This window comes from Chiloscyllium punctatum, chromosome 13 (genome assembly GCF_047496795.1).
Source record: "Chiloscyllium punctatum isolate Juve2018m chromosome 13, sChiPun1.3, whole genome shotgun sequence".
Taxonomy (NCBI): Eukaryota; Metazoa; Chordata; class Chondrichthyes; order Orectolobiformes; family Hemiscylliidae; genus Chiloscyllium; species Chiloscyllium punctatum.
The window spans coordinates 90,369,861-90,391,867 of NC_092751.1; the positions used below are offsets into that span (position 1 = coordinate 90,369,861).

The 22,007-nt window shown below is 43.1% G+C and overlaps 1 protein-coding gene across 1 annotated transcript in view; it reads left to right on the forward strand.

Annotated features, from left to right (window-relative positions):
- wdfy4 (WDFY family member 4) overlaps positions 1–22,007 on the forward strand; it is a 312,072-nt gene that overhangs the window by 252,670 nt on the left and 37,395 nt on the right. Inside the window, exons 53-54 of the mRNA XM_072583190.1 lie at positions 6,670–6,823; positions 11,743–11,834. Of these exons, the coding sequence (XP_072439291.1) occupies positions 6,670–6,823; positions 11,743–11,834 (246 nt within the window). The remainder of the gene's footprint in view (positions 1–6,669; positions 6,824–11,742; positions 11,835–22,007) is intronic.

The following is a 22,007-nucleotide window of genomic DNA, read 5'->3' on the forward strand; positions in this document are numbered from 1 at the left end:
TAACTCTGCTCTTAAAATGCTCTCTATTTTTATTTCAGGCTAAAATATCCAATTTGGCTCTTTAAATAAAAGACCCCTTCTCTTCAGTGCTGAGTCTTGACTGAAGGTCTGTGTTTACCTTGCCATAGTGTTCACCTGCCTGAGTCGGGCGGTTTATTTTTGTATGTGTTAATCCTCATCTTGCCCACTAGATGGGGCACCATGCAGACGTTCAGTCTTTGCATGACTGGAGAATGGGTCATTTCAATTCTGCAGAAATCTCGTTCCTCTCTGTACCTGTTTATGAAGGCAAGTGGATTGAGGACGTGAGAAAAGAGAGGAAGATGTGAGGGAGGCAAGATAAAACTAACGAGACAGAAAAGGGAAAAGGGAGGAAGGAAGATAAACTTGGCGATGGGCAATAAACTAGCACACTAACAATCAGATCAAATGGACTTAGAGGAGAGAACAGGGATGAGAGCAAGACAGTGAGAGAGGGACAGTGAGAATTCCACAGTTGCCGCTGCTGTTGAATTCTTCCTGTTGCACCTCCACGGATGCTTCCAAGTTCTGGGCAGATTGGAAGCTCTGCAGTCTGATTGTGGCAGAGTTTTCACTTCCTGTGTCTGAATGCATTGGATGATTGGGATGCAGCAGCTACACGAAGGTGCCCCCTTCTCAGCAAGGAAGAAGAATCCCACAGTTAAGTATCGCCTGCATTTTCAGAGCTCCTGTGCCATCACTGTTGAATAATTAGGGATGTAGATTGAGCCGTAGCTGGCAGTATAACACAAGAAACTAGCAGGTGGTTTGACCGAAAAGGAGTATGGTCAGGGGTAGACACCTGTCCTGGTTTACAACTGCAAGACTGGAAGAGAACTAGCTTCAGCAAGTCCCCAGAGAGTGTTACGAGGTACAGGATGGAACCTTTAATTCCTTATCAATGTGGTGTCATTAGCATACTCTATGCAAACTCAGATAGATCCCATAAGCTCTAGGTTTAGTCATTGTGTGCCTGGAATTTGCAGATGGTATTCATCAGTTGGTCTCTTGTCACTTAGGTTATAGAGTCATGGAAACATAGGTACAGCACAGAAACAGACCCTTCGGTCCAACCCGTCCATGCCGACCCGATATGCTAACCTAACCTAGTCCCACCTGTCAGCACTGAGCCCATATCCCTCTAAACCCCATTCGTATACCCATCCAAATGTCTTTTAAACGTTGTAATTGTGCTAGCCACCACCACTTCCTCTGGCAGCTCATTCCATACACGTACCACCCTCTGCGTGAAAATGTTGCCCCTTAAGTCTCTTTTATATCTTTCCCCTCTCACCCTACACCTATGCCCTCTAGTTCTGGACTCCCCCACCCCAGGGAAGGGACTTTGTCTATTTACCCTATCCATGCCCCCTCATGATTTTATAAACTTCTATAAGGTCACCCCTCAGCCTCCAAAGCTCCAGCGAAAACAGCCCCAGCCCATTCAACTTCTCCCCATAGCTCAAATCCTCCAACCCTGGCAACATCCTTGTAAATCTTTTCTGAACCCTTTCAAGTTTCAGAACATCCTTCTGATAGGAAGGAGACCAGAACTGCAAAACTCCAAAAGGGCCTAACCAATATCCTGTATAATTGCAACATGACCTGATCAACAGAGGAAAGCATACAAAATGCCTTCTTCACTATCCTATCTACCTGCGACTCCACTTGCAAGGAGTTATGAACCTGCACTCCAAGGTCTCTTTGTTCAGCAACACTCCCTAGGACCTTACCATTAAGTATATACGTCCTGCTAAGATATGCTTTCCCAGAAATGTTGGTTATGTTCAGCACCAAGATTTTTGTCTTTGTGTGTTCTGCCGTAAGAGACAGAGTGACCACAATTCAAAATGATACGATTCAGGGTGACTGTATTACTAACGGATTGAAAATAAGTCTAAACTTTTCCAAATTTCGTCAGTGCCCCCTCTGTAAAATTGCATTCCCAAAATGTTGTCTGAGAAAGTAACTTTCACAGCATGGTGGCTCAGTAGTTAGCAATGCTGCCTCACAGCGCCAGGGACCCGGGTTTGATTCCCTCCTCGGGCGACTGTCTGTGTGGAGTTTGCACATTTCCCCCATGTCTGTGTGAGTTTCATCCAGAGGTTCTGGTTTCCTCCCACAGACCAAAGATGTGCAGGTTAAGTGGATTGGCCAGGCTAAATTACCTTGTAGTGCCCAGGGGTATATAAGCTAGGTGGCTTAGTCATGGGAAATGCAGGTTATAGGGCTTGGCTGGGGGCTAGCCTCTTCAGAGGGTTGGTGTGGACTTAATGGGCCTAATGGCCTGTTTCCGTATTGTTGGAATTCTATGAAATAGTTGCAATTGGGAATAAAGTGTCACAGTGTTTAAGGAATAACATGACGGTAATTGATGTGGAAGTGCTGGTGTTGGACTGGGGTGTACAAAGTTAAAAATTACACATCACCAGGTTATAGTCCAACAGGTTTATTTGGAAGCACAAGCTTTCGGAGCGACACTCCCTCATCAGGTGTCAACCACTTAATGAAGAAGCAGTGCTCTGAAAGCTAGTGCTTCTAAATAAACTATTGGACTATAATGTGGTGTTGTGTGATTTTTAACCATGACATTAAGTGTGTAGTTTCCTTAACTGTGCCTGTCATGACCAAGCTGCAAACCAAAAAGGAATAGAAGACAAAGGATTGTAGGATCGGTAAATTAGTCCAGATTAAATGGTGTTCCCCGAACACGTTCCTCCTGTGATCTCACCTAGAGGTTGAGGATTGCCGTGAGCCCCAATCGGGAGCTGTGAGGGTGGGGCTGGAGGGCGAGAACTGTAGAAAGGGAGGACGGGGATTGTGAAAGGGCATGAGAGAGCGCGGGGACCTGTGGAATGGGAGCACGGCTGCCTCACCTCAGCACTGCATAGCAGCCATTCCTGCCCTTGAGCTCCCAACTCCGAAACCTTAGCTCGGGATCCCAGTTGGGCCGTTGACCCCCCAACCCTACCCAACTCCCGTTGAGGAATCCTCGCTGTATATTTTCTTTTATCAACGATGCTAAACGGTGTGGAATAAAAAGCTGTAATCTAGAGAGGTGCAATGTACAATGAAGGATTTAAAGCTGGCAATATGTTCCTTCCAATGAGACAGCTATGAGTCTAACAGGCTAGCAAAATCATCGCAGAGTGAGCTTTCCAAATCTTCCTGAGCAGTGGGCATGGAGAATTAAAGAGAAATAGTAAAAAGCAAAGACTGCCTGAAGGAGCTGCAGGAAGACAATAAAATGTAATAAAACTTGGCTTAGGAGGAGCTGGATGTTGCTGGTAAAATTTAATAAAAATGGCCCTGAGGTGTTAAAGAAAAGCTCCAATATAATAAAAAGCGAATGGGAAAGTTACAATCTACCATCAACGGCAAACAGAGAAAAGACCTGGAAAAGTATTAGCAATAGATTAGAATGGAATTTGATATTCACATCTTAACAGTAGCATTGGGAAGATTAATGGCGAAAGAGGAATGGGGTAATCACTTCTCGTGACATTGACCTAGTTGTGGTCACAAAGCAGACACTGTTGTCTAATTACTTGATTTTGTTTAACAGATGGTGGGTTTATCGCTGTTAAACTGCACAATAGTGCAGCACTATTGTATTTATTGAGTGCAAAAGTCAAGTCACAGCGCCACCATCTGTGAGTTCCAGTCTTGCCTTCCCTCACAGCAGCATCTCCCGAATGCAGCATCCCATAATCCTCTTGGGTCACCTGTCCCCCAGTTTTTGTCTGAACCCTGAAAGCTCTGACCATTGCCAGCTCTGCACCCCCCCCCCCCCCCCACCCCCCACCTCCACTGCCCTGTGTGAAGGATGTTTCACCCTGGTCTCGGAGTCCAGAACCAGTGATCACAGACTCAGGACCTGGGATGGGCCATTTTGAATTGAGAGGAGGACACCATTTTTTTTGGTCAACTTGTGGAATTCACCACCACAGAAGATTGTGGTGGCACGATCAAGAAAAGGATTGATACACTTTTAGATTTTAAAAGCATCAAGAGTTATGGGGAGAAAGTGGGACTTTGGTATTGAGACAGAAGATCAGCCACAGTCATATTGAATGACAGAGCCGGCTCAAAGGGCCAAATGGCCTACTTATGCCCCTTTTTCATTCTATGCTTCTAACCGTCACCTTTTCTTTCTGGAAATCTATATGTCGTGAAAGCTCTGATATATACTGGATTCCAAGAGCCCAATCTTGACACTGGACATGTTGGGACCCCAAATCTCCATGGCAATGGAGGAACCGGGCCTGAAGGAGGGTAAATCCTCTCTTCTTGCAGCGAAATGAAGGGATTGTTATGGGGTTCAGCAAGGTCCAGATGTCAAAGCTGGTCTCCATGGTCTTGTAACAATGTACAATTATAATTTTTGTTACCAAAATCATCAGATCAGAAAAAAATCAAATAATGTAAATTGTGGTTTATCATGAGACTGGAGTATCTTGTTACACTGCCCTCTCTGGTTGGGAGGAGTAATCAAAGTTGGTTCAATAATGGCTACCTGAACATTTGTTAGTACAACATACAATAGAGACCTCTGTGATTAGACAATCCACTCTTAGCCAATGGCAGAAGGCCCCACTCACCACGGCAACAGCGGCAAATAGCACACAGGGCTGTGGCCTCACGGTGGCTCAGTGGTTAGCACTGTTGCCGCACAATGCCAGAGACCTGGGTTCGATTCCACTCTCGGGCAACTGTGTCGTGTTTCCACATTCTCCCCGTGTCTGAGTGGGTTTCCTCCAGCAGTCCAAAGATGTGCAGGTTGGGTGGATTTGCTATGCTAAATTACCCACAGTGTTCAGAGATGTTCAGGCTAGGTGGAATAGCCATAGGAAATGTGGGGTTATGCAAATAGGGTCGGGATGTGGATCTGGGTTGGGATGCTTTTTGGAGGGTTTGGATTCAATGGGCTGAATATGCTCCTTCCACACTGTAGGGATTCTATGATCATCAACATCAATTTACAGGAACTAAATGAATGCAGGACAAATTTGAATGGGTCTGATCATCTGACAGTGTATGTAGTGACTCCGCGGTCAAATGAGAGTTGAGATCTGAACAACAATGTATACTCTTATCCTTCTGTGGCCTCATCACGGTTCACAAATCCCTTCCTTACTCTGTAACCTAAGCTACAGCCCTCTGAGATGTCTGGATGGCTCCAAATCTAGCCCTCTGTGCATCAAGTTTAATTCTTCCACCATTTGAAACTGGGCCTCCAACTGCTGCCTGACCTGCTGCGCTTTTCCAGCAACACGTTTTTCAACTCCAACTGTTTGTCCCAAGCACTGAAACTTTAAACCTCCCATTTCTCTACCTCCCCCTTCCTCCTTGAATAAGTTTCTGGTCATTTGCCTTGGTAACTCCTTAAGTGGGGCTCAGCGTCCAACTTTTGACAATGCGCCAGCGCAGCACATTTTGGAGAGTGCGACTGAGTTACAAGAAACACAAATCGAAGGGGTTCAGTGGTCATCCAGCTGGATCTTGAACCTGCCAGCCAAAAGTCAAGAATTAAAACAGAACAGGTTTTTTTTGCTAAGTGGAAATAGTGAGAGAGAATGTAACTTGTTTCTCGTTTCTGTTCATTTTTGGCAGAATAGCAATGAAACATTTCTCCAGAGAATCATATCCAAACGTCAGAGTTTGTGAATGTTTAGGAGTGCTGAACAGGCTGGGCCCTTTTCCTTACAGGAAAGGGAAGACTGGAGGGATAACTGAATGGAATATTTTAAGATAATGGAAGAGTTTTATGGGGTATTCATGGGGGAAAAATGTTTCCACTTATGGGGATATCCTAAAGAAGGGATCAAGAGAAATACCTCTACCCAACAAATATATAAATGTTGGAACATGATGCCGCAACATGTTATTGAAGCAGAGTGAATGACTTCTATTTATGTAACACCTTTAATGTCATAATCAGAAGTGTGGTGGAATAGTTGCCTGGGTGGGTGCAGGTCCAACAATGCTTAAGAAGCTTGGCACCATCTAGGACAAAGCAGCCCATTTGATTGGCACTACATCCACAAACATCCACTCCCTCTACCACCAACACTCAATAGCAGCAGTGTATACTATCTACAAGATGCGCTGCAGAAATTCACTAAAGATTCTTACAAAGTACCTTCCAGACCCATGGCTATTTCTGTCTAGAAGGTCAAGCATAGCAGATACACAGGACGTTGTATGGAAAAGAACAATTGGGCTGGCACTGCCGACATCTTTGTGACATTCTTTCTCTAATGACTGACTTCTAGACCTCTGCTGTAGGCACGTGGAGGAATGCTCATCCTAATGAAGCCCTCTTTAGTATTGTTTTACTGGCAAAGCAACAAAACAAAACATGACAAAAGAGGTTATACAAGTGAACAGGGCAGTTGGAATCAAGTGATTATGCAATGAAACCTCAATGCATTCTAACAGAGTTGGCAACGGTCAACAAAGAGGGAATCTTTCAGTTCACAAGAAGATTCGGAGAAGATGATTGACAATTCCATATTGCTTTAATAGTGGACATGAATGAGAACATTGAATAGGGTTGTGGGGGTGGGGAGCGGGGAGGGTTGCAAAAGACTGACAATTTGGAGAATAGTTTAAAGTGTTATTATTAAGGATGTTGAATGTTCGCAGGGGGGATGTTTCGACGTGGCGGACAGGATGTTCTTCAGCATCAAGAAAGAGTGGGAGTCATCCTCCAGAGACAACATGAGCGATGTCAGAGAGCTGATCCCAGAGTTCTTCTACCTGCCTGATTTCCTGCTTAACCATAATGGCCTCGAATTTGGTATGTGAGAGAAAATTGAGAAACCGTTGCAACAACAGCACTCCAACAAATGCAGGGGTTTCACAATATCCTTCCTAACGAAGGGTGATCAGAATTATATGCAGTGTTCTGAAAGTGATCTGTACAGCCACAACATGACATCCCAACTCCTGTACTCAGTGCTCTGACCAGTGAAAGCAAGTGTGAAAGCAAATGCCTTCTTTACCACCCTGTCTTCCAGTTTCAAGGAGCTATATACCTACACCCCTGCACTTATGGTATGGTTACAATGGGGCATGGATGTTACCCACAAATTCATATTCTTTTCTCACATCCTATGTAGTATTTAACGTGTACATTATTAACCAGACACACGCAAAGGTCGCAGAAAGCATTTCCAGAAGACCTGAACCCCAGTTTCATTTGGATCATTGCAATTAGTTGTGAATCCCTTGCATGGCATCGGGAAGATGTTTGGCCAGTTGCCAAGCTAAGGGGTGAACAGTGTGACGCTGGAAAAGCACAGCATGTCAGGCAGCATCCAAGGACCAGGAGAATCAACTTTTGGGACATAAGCTCTTTATTAGGAATGTGGAGAGGTAAATAGGAGGGTGGGGGTGGGGGAGAGGTAGCTGGGAAGGCGATAGGTGGATGCAGGTGGCGGGTGGGGGGGGGTGGAGCGGATAGGTGGGAAGGAAGATGGACAGAGAGGACAGAGTGTGCCATGTTGTAGGGTTAGATCTGGGATAAGGTGGAGGGATGGAAGATTTGGAAACATGATGCCATGTGGTTGGAGGATTCCAAGGCTGAAGATGAGGTGGTTCTTCCTGCAGGCATCAGATGGTTTGGATTTGTTGATGGAGGAGGCCCAGGACTTGGATGTTCTTGCTGAAGTCGGAGGGGAGTCGGCCTGAGGGCCTCCAACTCGATGACACCCTCTTGAACTGGCCAACCTGTCCACCTTCCTTCCCACCTAGCTGCTCCACCCTCCTCTCCAACCTATCACCATCCTCGGATGCTGCCAGACCTGCTGTGCTTTTTCACCTGAGCTAAGGGGGAATAACAGTGTAACATTGTGTATTTGCCTCCATGTACTGTTGGGTGCCAATCCCTGCTTTTTAATTAAATCCCCACAGTGCACATTGGGAGCTGTGCTCAGTTCCTGGGATATTTACCATTTTGCACGTATGATTTTCAGGGTGGGCACAGTGTGTGGAGGGTGGTGCCAAGCCCAGTGTGCCAGATTGCTCAGAATCAAAACCAATCATACTGAACGTACATAGCTTTGCAAAATTGGCACAAAGTCAACACTAAAAATTGGGACACAATGAACTCTTCTGTCATCCATAAAAAATTTTGTAGCAGAATATGTGATTTTCAATATTGATTGTGCATATTTCCTACCACGTTTTGGTGTTGCCACTGAGTCAGCTTTGTATCAAAGATTCCATATTATGAGTTAGGGCCTACTGAAAAACACTGACTGGCAATAGGGGTGCTGAGATTTCAGAGCTCAGTTTGATTTGATTGGTTAATTTTTCATCGATATTCAATCGCCAATTTATAGCCGTAGAGTTGTACAGCTTGGAAACAGACCCTTCAGATCTATTTGGCAAAATTGACCAGGTTTCCTAAACTGAACTCATCCCATTTGCCAGCACTTGGCCCATTTCTCTCCAAACCCTTCCTATTCATATACCCATCCGAATGCGTTTTGAATGTTGTAATTGTACCAGCCTCCATCTCCTGCTCTGGCAGCTCATTCCATACATTCATCACACTCTGGGTGAGCAAATTGCCTGTTAGATCCCTTTTGAATCTTTCCTGTCTCACTATAAACCTATACCCTCTAGTTTTGGACTCAGCCACCCTGGGGAAGAAACCTTTGCTATTCACCTTATCTATGCCCATCATGACTTTATAAGCCTCTGCAAGGTCACCTCTCAATTTGCCATGCATGAATTCCTATCCTGAAAGGATCTGGTTCAGAAACACCAACTTGATGTGCTTATCCCATTAGAAGTTACCTCTCCTTAAAAATAGTACATTGTGGAATCAGATCCAGATAGTAATTCTGCCTTTTCGTGGATCTGAAGCAGGGTTTGTGTATCGGTGACTGTTTACAGGACCCATGATAATGCTGTTATTACAAGGAGGATGGATGGTTTGTACAGTGTACAATGGTCTCAACATCCTCTCAGCTGGACCAAAGGGCTAGAACTGGGGCTTCCTGCTATCTAAGGGATAGATTCACAGAGGTGCATTGGAGACTATTCAGCATCGTGTCATATCCACAGTTCAGTGAGATTATGATTGATCTTTAACTGAGTGCCATATATCCTTACCTTTGCTCTAAAATTCTTAAAGCCTTTGTAAAACAAAAACCTATGAATCTCAGACTTAAAATTAGGAATAAACTTAATGTCACTTACTGTTTCTAGATAAGCTCCAAATGTTTACAATCCTCAGTGTGCAGAAGTGTTTCCGAGCTGAAGAGCTGGGCTCTATTCTCAGCTACATTTTCTATTGGTACACTTCCAAACCAGAGGTAATAGTTTTTTTTTAAATTCATTTTTGGGATGTCGACGTCTCTGGCTAGACATGCATTGACTGTTCTTCTCGGATTGACCTGAAGAAGGCGGTGGTGAGCTGCCTTCTTGAACCGCTGCAGTCCTCAGCATGTTGTTGCAGAGGGAGTTTGAGTATTTTGACCCAGCAACTGCAAATGAACAGCAATTTTTTTTTCCCCAGTCAGGTGGTGTGTGGCTCAGAGGGGGAATTGTAGGTGACAGTGTTCCCATGAATCTCTTGCCCTTGGCCTTCCAGATGGTAAAGGTCACGGGTTTGGAAGGTGCTTTCAGAGGAGCCTTGCTGAGATATCTGAGATATTCCAGTGTATCTGGTAGAGGGCACACGCATTGCTGTCACTGTGCGTTGGTGCTGAAGGGACTGGATGTTAAAGTTGGTGAATAAGGCACCTTTTGATCAGGCTGCTTTGTCCTGGGTGGTGTTGAAGTTCTTGCATGTTGTTGCAATTGCACCCAGTAGGCAAATGGGGAGTATTCCATCACATTCCTGACTTGTGCCATGTAGATAGAGGATAGGCTTTGGGGAGTCAAGAAATGAATTACTCACTGCAGAATCTTTGGCTTTTGATTTACTCTATTAGCCAGAATATTTACATGGCCAGTCCAGTTCAGTTTCTGGTCAATGGCATGTTTGTTTGGGAATCAGTGGTGATTACTTCCTTGAATGTCAAGGGTGATGGCGGGATTCTTTCGTTGGGAATGACCTTTGCTTGGCAGTTGTGTGGTGCGAATAGGACATGCTACTCTTAAGCCCAAGCCTAAGTATTGTCCAGGTCCTTGCAGTATTTTGACTTGGCCTGCTTTTGTATCTGACGAGTCACGAATTGTACAATAGTTGGTGAACATCCCTACTTCTGACTTTATGAAGGAAAGTCATCAATGAAGCAGCCCAAGATGGTTGGGCCTAGAACAGTACCCTGAGGAACTACTGTAGAGATGTTCTGGAGTTAAGTTGACTGACGGCCAACAACCAGGAGCATCTTCCTTTATGCTGTCTAACCTAACAACAGTACTCACTCTCAGTTGTTTATTTTGGTGTGTGGACTTCCAATGCTTGTGTGTGGCATCTGCTGTTAAAACTGGAGAAGGAACACCTCATCTTCCACCACAGGAGCCTACAACCACATTGAATTCACTAGTTACCAAATCTCCCCCCCCCATCCCAGATCCAACCCTCCGACTTGGCACCACCCTCTTGACCTGACCTACCTGTCCATCTTCCTTCCCATCTATCCGCTCCACCATCCCCACCGACTGATCACAATCACCTCCGACCTTTGCCTCCCTATCGCCATCCCAACTACCTTTCCCCTAGCCCCATCCCACTCTATTTATTTCTCAGCCCCCTTCCCTCTCCCCAGTCCTGATGAAGGGCTTAAGCCCGAAACATTGACTCTGTTGCTTTTCTGACGCTGCCTGACCTGCTTTGCTTTTCCAGCTCCACACTTTATCGACTCGGACTTCTCCAGCATCTGCAGTCCTCCCTATCTCCCACTGACTGTTAAAACCTGAAGTCAATGTATTAGCACGCCAATCATGCTTGGAACCGTGGAGGAATCTCAAAGGGACTGTGCACCCCAGCATAGAGGAAACGTTCCTATCAATGCCGCTAATATCTTGTACCCTCATGCAACTTTTTAACTTTGAGAGAATACAAAGTAATCTCTCTTCAGAGTTTAACTCTTGAAGTCCAAGGAGGATCCTGATAAATGTATGTGACACTCTCTCAAGGTCAGTGTAGCCTTGTCAAGAACAGCCCGCTGTACTATAGATATGGTCTACACAGGGTTTGTATAGCAGTGACAGCTCCTCTAAACCAGTCCTCTGGACATTAACGTCAGCAATCCATTAGCATTTTTGATCATTTTCCACACCTGGCCATAATATTTTAATGATCAATGCATATAGATGTGTACCTAGGGGAGGTAATGGCCTAGTGGTATTATTCCTCTTCATCAAGAGAATGTTCTGGAAACTTGGATTTGAATCCTGTCATGGCACATGGTGAAATCTGAATTGAATAAAAATCTGGAATTAAGAGTCTAATGATGACCATGAATCAATTGTCAATTGTCAGGAAAAACCCATCTTATTCGTTAATATGCTTTAGGGAAGGAAATTGCCATCCTTACCTGGTCTGGCCTAGATGTGACTCTGAACTGCCCTCTGGGCAATAAATGCTGGCTCAATGCCCTCTTCCTGTGAATGAATTAAAAAAAAAGTATAGACCTCCAAATCTGTTTGGAGCTGCTTCTAGTGTTTAACTATTTGTTAATTTAGATACAAAGTGTATACGTGTTTGCCCATATTAATAAGACCCAGCATTCTAACTGTGTGCCAATATATTTGCAGGTTCCATGCAGGATGGGACTACCCTCGGTGATGTGATCCTTCCTCCTTGGGCTAAAGGTGATGCTCAAGAATTTATCCGACTGCATCGGATGGTACGTACTTATTACCAGACTGGCTGTTCTCCCCTTTTATTGACTGTATTCCTTCTCTGGGATGTGTGTCCTTACCAGGCCGGACTGTAGCTACATTTTCCAATGTCTAGCCTTCAGGACATAACCAACGCTGCACTGTGGGATCTTGGACTCATGTCAAATTAAAGTTACAACAGTTAGAAAGTACATGAAATGGAATGCAAATGGAATGGGTCAAACCGACAGGCTTTAGAACTGAGAAATGTGTGTTTTCAACCTTAAAGATTAGTTGCAATGGAAAGTATAAAGGCACTTCAAGGGGGACACTAGATAAACACATGAAGGAGAAAGGAAGAGAAGGTTGCTGGGACTCTGAAATAAAAACAGAAAAGGCAATGAAGAGAAAATAAAGCAAGGTAACATTTCGAATCACTGATTATGAGAACGTTATGCAGATGGAGTCAGGTGAAGAGAGGGTGAAGGAGGCTCTGGTGATGCATAAACACCAACATTAACACATTAGGTTGAATGGTCTGTTACTGGTGCACATTCCATACAACTATTTTGTAATTTATAAATGCTTAAAGTGACTACTTTCATCGTAATCAAGCAATAATTGCTTTAGACAACTCAGTCGAATTATTACAGTTTCTCATTGTCGCAGCGGGAAAACGGGAAGGTGATTTGGTTGGGCCAGGGAATACTGAATTCCCTAGAGCTCTTAGTAATGCTGGGGTTAAATGGACCTGGTCTTGCCCATGAAGAGAATGCAGTTTTAAGTGGTGATTAATAATCTCCACTCTCACCTTTGCAAATGCTAATCCGTTAATTGTTCGTCTAAATGGATCAATTTAATGTCTCATTATTTACTAACTACCAGCTTGGCCTGTAGAAATGTCAGACTTATGTGCTATAAGCTAGTCCTAATTTGTCTTATTATTGTAATTATAAATCACTCAGGAGCAACAGCCAATTGGATTGTGCTGACTGATCCAGTTACACATCTGATACAGTTTAGCATTGAGACGTTGGAGTATTTTTTTGAGGATGAATTTATTTTTGCATTTGGCTCAGACTTTCTGCATGCCAGCAATGGTAAGCTTTACATCATAGCTTGTGTGTTGAGTGTGGCGGTGGTGAAGTGGGTTGGGTGTTAGAAAATAGCCACACCACATATTGCATCGGAGAATCTTACAGCACAAGCAACAGAGGCTGTTTGGCCCATTGTGTCCGTGCTGGATTTCTGAAAAAACCATCAGCTGAGTCCCATACCCTTGCTCCATCCCACAATCCTGCCAATTTTCACCCATGAAGTATTTACGTTTTCTTTTTAAAGCTACTATCGAATCTGCCTTCACCTGCGAATTTTTGCCTGTTAAAGTTTTTATATCCATATTTTTGTTTTTGAAGCTACTATTGAATCTGCCTTTAAAAACAAAAAGAACTCTGGATGTTGTAAATCAGAAACAAGAACCGGAGTTGCTGGAAAAGCTCAACAGATCTGACACCATCTGTGAAGCGCAATCAGAGTTAACATTTCAGGTCACCGGTGACCCTTAGAACAGTTCTGAGGAAGGGTCACCGGACCTGAAACGTTAATTCTGATTTCTCCCCACAGATGCTGTCAGACCTGCTGAGCTTTTCCAGCAACTTCTGTTTTCATTTGTGATCGACTCTACCTTTACCTGTGAGTTTCTCCCTGTGAAATATTTATCTATTGTTTGTTTTTAAAGCCAATATTTTACCCGCCTTTCAGGCAACGCATTCCAGATTACAATAACCCGTTTTGTAAATTCAAAACATACATCTTTTCTGGTTGTTTTTTCCCATTGGCCTTCCAACTACTGATCATCTTCCTTTCAGCAGAAATGGTTTTGAAATTTGACGTGCATTTTTTAAGGAATGTTTTTCCAAAACAATTATTGCAAAAGCAATGTTAGGGGAGGACAATGACATGGTAGGGTGGTTCAGTGGTTAGCACTGCTGCCTCACAGTGCCAGAGACCTGGGTTCGATTCCAGCCTCGGGCTTCTGTCTGTGTGGAGTTTGCATGCTCTCCCCATGTCTGTGTGGGTTTCCTCCGGGTGCTCCGGTTTCTCCCACAAAGATGTGTGGATTAGATGGATTGGCCATGCTAAATTGCCCACAGTGTCCAGGCTGAGTGGATTAGCCATGGGAGATGCAGGGTTACAGGGATAGGGTAGTGGTCTATGTGGTATGCTCTTTGGAGGGTCGGTGTGGACTCGATGGGCAGAATGGCCTGCTTCCACACTGTAGGGATTCTAATGATAAGGTTACTGGATGATTTAGGCTAGTGCTCAATTATTGATGTGGAAGGAATGGATTTCAGTTCATCGTCTACTGTCACCAATACTGATAAAGCAAAGAACTGTGGATGCTGAAAGTCTGAAACAAAAACAGAAATTGCTGGAGAAACTCAGTGGGTCTGACAACATCTGTTGGAAGAAGGCACAGTTAATGTGTCGGGTCCAGTAGGGATATGTCAGTTTACAAAGCAAAAGATCTGGTGGCATGATAGAGCAACAGCTTCAGTACCCAGTGTGGGAGAGGTAAGGACAGAGTGTACAAAAAGCTGCAGATTGGTCAAAGGGGAAGCAAATTATAAAAAGGCAAAATGCGCAACATTTGGAGAAAAACAAAGAAATGAACAGCAAAGATAGAGGTGAATGGATATGATCTAATGGCCATTATTGAGGCGTGGTTACAAGGAGGTCAAAGCTGGAATCTAAATATTCAAGCATATGTGACGTTTTGGAAGGATTGGCAGGAAGGAAGGGTGATGGGGTAACTTTTTAGCATAAGACAGAAAAAGTAACTCAGCAAAAACTGATTTAGATCAGAACATGTAGAATCCATAAGGAATGTAGGTAAGAAATAACAAGAGGAAGAAGACACTTATGGGAGTGATGTATAGGCCCTTGTCTGTAGCTGTACTGTCAACAGAGAATAAAACAGGAGGCAAATGAGGATGTATACAAAAGGCAGTACATTAGTCATAAGTGACTTTAATCTTCATGTAGATTGAGAAAAGCAAATTGGCAAAGATGATCACCTCTGGAAACAGGTCCAACATGTCCACACCGACCCTCCGAATAGTAACCCACCCAGGCCCATTCTCCTACATTTACCCCTGAAGAATACACCTAACTTACACATCCCTGAACACTATGGGGCAACTTAGCACAGCCAATTCACCTGGCCTGCACATCTTTGGACTGTGAGGAGGAAACCGGAGCACCTGGAGGAAACCCACACAGACATGGGGAGAATGTGCAAACTCCACACAGACAGTCGCCCGAGGCTGGAATCGAACTTGGGTCTCTGGTACCGTGAGGCAGTGGTGCTAACCACTGAGCCACTGTGGTGGATGGGAGCATTCATAGAATGTATTTGGCAGTTTCCTCAGTTGTCATGTTGTAGCTTGAGTTGGGGATCAGGCCATTTTTGATCTGGTAATGCGTAATGATTTAATAAATGATCTCCAAGTAAAAAGTCTCCTTGAAAACAGTGACATTACAAAGTAGAATTTAGAATTGCAATGTAGGTGTTGAGAGTGACAAACTTGGAAACAACTATGCCAAACTTAAATAAGGGTGCAGGCAGTGCCTGGATTGTGACTGGATTCTGTTTGTGAGTCAATTTGAACGCAAGTCAAAACACAAAGGAAGACAGCGTAAAGCAGCTGTTGGTAAGGATAGATGTTCTTATGTCAGATATTTAAAATTACACCCTGCATGGGATTGTGTTTGTAAGTATGAGCATTCATAAATCAGAGACCTCCTGTAATTACATACGGCAGAGGTTGCTGGAGTGGACTGGGTAGAGGGGCTTAGCTGAAAAGATATTTAAGAGACAAGGGGAGGTGTTTAAGGAAACAGTTGATGACTCACAGCAGAACTATTTCCTAAGGAACACAATGGACTCTATGATGGGGATAAACCAGTCATGGTTAACCAAGGAAGCTAGCGATACTATCAATTTGGAAAAACAAATACCGAAAGATTAGTGGTAAGCCAAAGGATTGGGAAAGCTCTAAAAACCAGCAAAGCTGACCAAAACAAGCAGAGAGAAGAAAAACTTTGACAAAGATGGTAAACAAAACCTTGAAATATATCAAAAAGAAGAAAATAAGTCAAAGTGAACATAGACACCTTACAAAACAAGGCTGGGAAAATATTAATGGGGAGCCAGGAAATGGCAGATGAGTTGACATCAGTCTTTATTATAGAAGAAAGTAATAGACTGCCAAAAGGAATAAATAATCAAGAATCTGGAGGGGGGTGGTAAAATCCATTGAATAACTTGCATTGCTTCTAAAGGCTAATAAGTCCCCTGGACCTGATGGGTTGTATCCTAGGATATTAAAGACAACTACAGGTCAGTTAGCTCAATGGCTGTTATTGGGGGAGAAGTTGCAGCCTATTCTAAAGGATGTAATAGCAGAGCATTTACAAATATACACAATAGTCAAGCAGAGTCAGTACGGCTTCATGAAGAGAACGTTATGCCTGACAATTTGACAAACTTTCTTTGATGAGGTTACAGTTAGGATAGTTTAATGGAAACCAGTTTGAATTTTCAAACGACATTCAATAAGGTACCACACAGTCAGCTACTTAATAAGGTAAGAGCCCATGATTTTGGGTACAGTGTGTGAGCATGGATAGAGGGCTGGCTAAGTGGTGCTATTAAGGAGTATTTCTAGGATAGCAACCTGTCACTAGTGGAGTGCCACAGTGACCAGTGTTGGGGAGACCATTATTTCCAATATATATGCAGGACTTGAATGAGGAAAGTGAATGTTCTGTAGCCAAGTTTGTGGATGACATAAAAATATGGGAAGGCAAGTGCTGAAATGACGCAAAGAGTTAGCAAAGGGATATAGACAGATTAAATGAGTGGGCAAAAGCTGGTAGATGGGAGGTAGCATCGGAAAATATGCAGTTGTGCTCTTTGGCAGGAGGAATGGAAGAGCTTGATATTATTTAAATGGAGAGAGACTGCAGAAAGCTGAAGCACACAGGAATTTGGGATTCCTCATGCATGAATCACAAAAATCTAGGAAGTCCAGCAGGTAATAGAGAAGGCAGATGGAATGTTGGACTTTATTGAAAAGGGATTGGGTATAAAAATAGGGAACTATACAAGGTGCAAGTTAGATCTCATCTGGAGTAACATGAACAGTTTTGGTTTTTGTAAGAAAAGATGTATTGACATTGGAGGCAGTCCAGATAAGTTCATTAGTTTGTTTCTGGAAATGAAGGGAGATCCTCATGAGGAGAGTTGAGTAGGTTGGGTCTGTACTCATTGGAGTTTGAAAATACGAGTCCCTTTTTGAAATATTTAAGAATTTTGCGGACTTGACAGGATGGGTGTGGAGAGATTTGTGTCCCTATGTGGAAGAGTCTGGGATCAGAGGGCAAATGTCAGAGTAAGGGGTCACCCATTTGAGACAGAAGGAAGAGGAATCTTTTCTCTCAGAGGGTAATGAGTCTGTGGAATTCTTTACCAGTGGTAGCTGCCGAGACTGCATTTAGAAGAATATTTAAGGCTAAGAGATTCTGATTTTTAATCAGTAAAGGAATCAAAGGTTATGGGGAAAGTGTATTTGAGGATTATCCAATCAGCCATGATCTTATTGAATGGCAGAGCAGACTCAATGAGCCAAATAGCGTACTTCTACTTTGACATCTTATAGCCTTCTCGCAATCCATCGGTCTCGGCTGTGAGTGGTTCTTGTTCAAATCCCACCATGACAATTGGTTGAATTCAGTTGTTAAATTCAATTAAGAATGTTTTTTATTCATTCGCAGGATGTGGGCTTCTCTGGCTAGGCCAGCATTTATTGTCCATCCCTAATTGCCCAGAGGGCAGTTAACAGTCAACCACATTGCTGTGGGTCTGGAGTCACATGTAGGCCAGACCCAGGTAAGGATGGTAGTTTGTTTCCCTAAAGGACATTAGTGAACCAGATGGCTTTTTCCCCAACAATCGTTTCATGATCATTATAAGACTCATAATTCCACGTTTCTGTTGAATTCAGTTCCACTATCTGTCATGGCAGGATTTAAACCCAGGTTTCTATATAAAAAAAAATTAATTTTAATTAAATTTGAACATTGACTGGATCTCTGCACAAGCAGTCTAGCGATAATACCACTAGGCCATCGCTTCCCTTTATAAAAAAAATAATCTTGGCAATGGTGAGGTGAAACATTGATTGCTTAAAAGTTTATCTGGTTTGCTAATGGCTTGTAGGGAAGGAAATCTGCTGTCCTTACCTGGTCTGGCCCATGTGTGGCTCCAGACACAACAATGCCCTCTGAAATAGCCTGAACTAGCCACTCATTACTAGGGCAAACAAAAATGGGCAATAAATGCTGTCCTTCTTGACAATAAGCAGACTTCATGAACAAATAAGCAAAATAAATATTAAACAGATATGAAGCATGTACCTCATCTCCCTGTGACTGTGTGTTTAATTTCTATGAAAGGTGGAACTGCTAAAGCTACAGAGTTAAAGGGAGCTCAGTTGTCTACACTTTTGAAATTCATACAATACTTCAGTTGTTGTGCAGCACCATTCCTGCACGATATCCTTTCTCCTGGTGGCCTCATTATGGCTGTTAATTATACTTTTATGTTTGGCACTTGTTCAATTCAAAACATCCAGCTTATCTTGGCCAAAATTACAGCCTTATTGGGATGTTATTTTTACCCCTCTGATTTCTCTTTCTTGTTTTCATCTCTGAAAGGCAGCGTCTCACTCTGCAATCTGTTTCCATGGGTACTGGCAGCTCTCCAGTACTCCAATTATACAACCATTCTCTTTGTCTAGACAGTAGTAACAGCAGGACATTCAACTACTGGAGTGTCATAACGGAGCCCAACCTGGTTAGCATAAATTGTTTCCTACATGATGACAGTGAATGTACTTTTTTCTGAATAAAAGGCTTCATTGGCTAAAGTGCTTTGAGGTCTTGAATTCATGAAAGGTGTATGTGAAATGTAAATCTCACTTCAAATACAATTCCATCATTAGCAATAAAGCATTACTTTTCAACTGTTCAGCTTGGAGATGGTTCAAATGGCTCTGCTGCCTCTCCTTATGTAGATGGTTACCCATATAAAAGAACTGCTGGAGTTGATCATATAACCTCACAAACCCGCACTAGCATCTGACACAATCACGGATGATCCTAGACCATAACAGCAGAAGTAGGCCATTTAAGCCCATCAAGCCAGGCCCATTCTTCTAATACAATCATAGATGGCCTTTGTCCAAAATTCCATCTTCGTGCTTATTCCTTATATCACTTGAGAGCGGAAGAAATAAAAAAATTATATACTTTTTTTACTCTTTCATGGGATGATGACATGACTGACTAGGCCAGTATCCATTGCCCATCCCAAATTACACAGAGGACAGTTAAGAGTCAACCACGTTGCTGTGGGTCATGAGTTACATGCAGAGCAGACCAGATCAAGATGGCAGTTTCTTTCCCTATAGAATGCTAGTGAGCCAGATGGGTTTTGCTTGAATATGGTTTCACGGTCATTATCAGAATCGTAATTCCAGATTGTGTTTCTTTTTATTGAACTCAAATTCCACCATCTGCCATGATGGGATTCAAACCCAGGCCCCGGGGACATTCCTGGGTCTTTGGATTAACAGTCCAGCGCTAATACCACTAGGCCATCACCTCCCCCTAAAAACGGAGCATCCACAACCCTCTGGGATAGAGAATTCTGAAGGATTGCAATCATTTGAGAAGAAGTTTTTGCCTCATTTTACTCCTTAATCTGAGGCTCAGCCTTTGTGTTCTAGGTTCCACCGGCAGGGGGAAACTATTTCCCAGTATCAACCCTGTCGAGCTCCTTCAGGGTCTTGTATGTTTCAAGGAGAATATAGATCCAATGTACTCCATATCTCATTAGAGGACAACCCACTCATCTCAGGAACCAATCTAGTAAATCTTCTCCATCGCTGCCAATGCAATTATATCCTTCCTCAGACATGAAGACCGAGCCATGTGCATTTCTTCAGGCGTTGTCTCAAAAGGTTCTGCAAAATTGCAGCAACATTTCCTCATTCTTCCAATCCTCTTGCAATAAAGGCCAATATATCATTTGCCTGTCCAATTGCATGCTGTACTGACATGCCAATTTTCTGCACTCTCCACCGAAGTTTCTCTGAACTTTAAAATTTACAGACTTCATGCCTTTTAAATACTAATCTGTCTTTTTATTCTTATCAAAAGAATACGATAATTGAAAGGTGTTTTTGAAATGCAAATCTCCCTTCAAATAGAGATTGTTCTGCTACAGCAAGCAAATTTGCTATAACATGATTGACAAATTGGGGACACTGTTTCTTTCGTAGGAACTTTTAAAACATGTTTTGGTTATAATGCGATTCCAGCCCCATTAGTTTAAATGGTGCTGCTATTATGTGATTTTCTTGTAACACGAGGTTACACGAGAATGAAACTACCCGTATTATAGCAGAACCGAGTGTACAATACTATCAAGAGCTATAATCGTGATTTTTCAACGAACCAGATTGGAGGTGGTTCAAATCCCTCTGTTGCTTCTCTAATTTGGTAAATAACTGAGGACTTCCCCGCAAATTACTCCATCTGCCTTGTTCTTAACTGCCCATTTAACCCGACTATACATATTGTGTTACATCTTTTGCGTCCCCAAGTTACATTTAAATCAACTCTCGGATAATCCAGCACAAATCTGCGCTGCAAATGTAAAGAGCTCATTGGCTCAACTGACCCATTGTTAGACGTGTTAGATGGTGACTCCTTGAGTACTTTGGAACCGAAGCCTGCCTTGGGTCAATCCCTGGAGACACTGAGGGGTGCAAAATTGTGGGCAGTCCAGGTTTTCGTAGGAAAACAACATGGGTGCTCTCTTTATAAAGGCAAATTACTCAAAATGTCATTGGGGATTATTGTAGACATGAAAGAAATATTGATTCAAATGGAAGAGAAAACCAGAGTAATAGCACTCCATGATGGATTTGCTCAATTTGCAATCATTACTTGGACATATCAGAACATCTAGACTCAAGCTACAGGGAGAATGCTAGTGTTGTTTAATCTCAGCCTGCAAACTGGAATTTCCTGTGTTCTTTTTAAGTAGGCTACTCAGAGTTATCATTCACCTTTCAGTCAATATTAACCATACAAAATGAACGTTATGGAAGCTATTTGATCCCTCTGCTGTTGCACAAAGAGACTTTGAACTTCTGTTTGTTGTGTAGCGTAGGAACAACACGCACATGTTTGTTTGCAGCTGAAATTACTGTAACAATAGGTTCCTTGCTAAAGGGACTTAATGTCTGGAGTGTCAAAATTCCACCACCAAAATTCCATGCTTTTCCAAGTAACGTTCCAGCCGTGTAGGAGATCCGTGCTTCTCCAATTCTGGGCTAAGTAGGTTCCTAATTTTGATGGTTCCACCTTCTTTTCGGAGGATTAAGCTTCACTTTCCTTCCTAAACCTCTCCACCCCTCTACCTTGTTTTAGAAACTTCTTAAAACTTACCTTTTGTGACCATTTTTTCCCCCACTATCCCCTTGTCTGTTTAGTTACATTAGAGGTATCATGCAACATGTTAGTGGGAAGTTAGGTTTCATGGCTACAATCTTGAGTTGGGTTTGGATAGATGCAAAAAAAAAGGCAGTGCGATACCCCTCCTTTTAGGTTTATTAAGGACTCTTAACTGCACCAGATATTAACAACACTTGCTTTTTTCTATTCATTTTGTGGGCGTTGCTGGCTGGGCCAACATTTATTGCCCCAACCTAGTTGCCTTTGAGAAGGTGGTGGTAAACTGCCTTCTTGAAAACCATTTTTATATTAGATTATTTACGGTCTGGAAACAGGCCCTTCCGCCCAACAAGTCCACACCAACCCTCCGAAGAGCGACCCTCCGAAGAGCAACCCACCCAGACCCATTCCCCTACATTTACCCCTTCACCTAACACTATGGGCAATTTAGCATGGCCAATTCACCTAACCTGCACATCTTTGGACTGTGGGAGGAAACCGGAGCACCCAGAGGAAACCCACGCAGACACGGGGAGAATGTGCAAACTCCACACAGACAGTTGCCCGAGAGGGAATTGAACCCGGGTCTCTGGCGATGTGAGGCTCAGAAG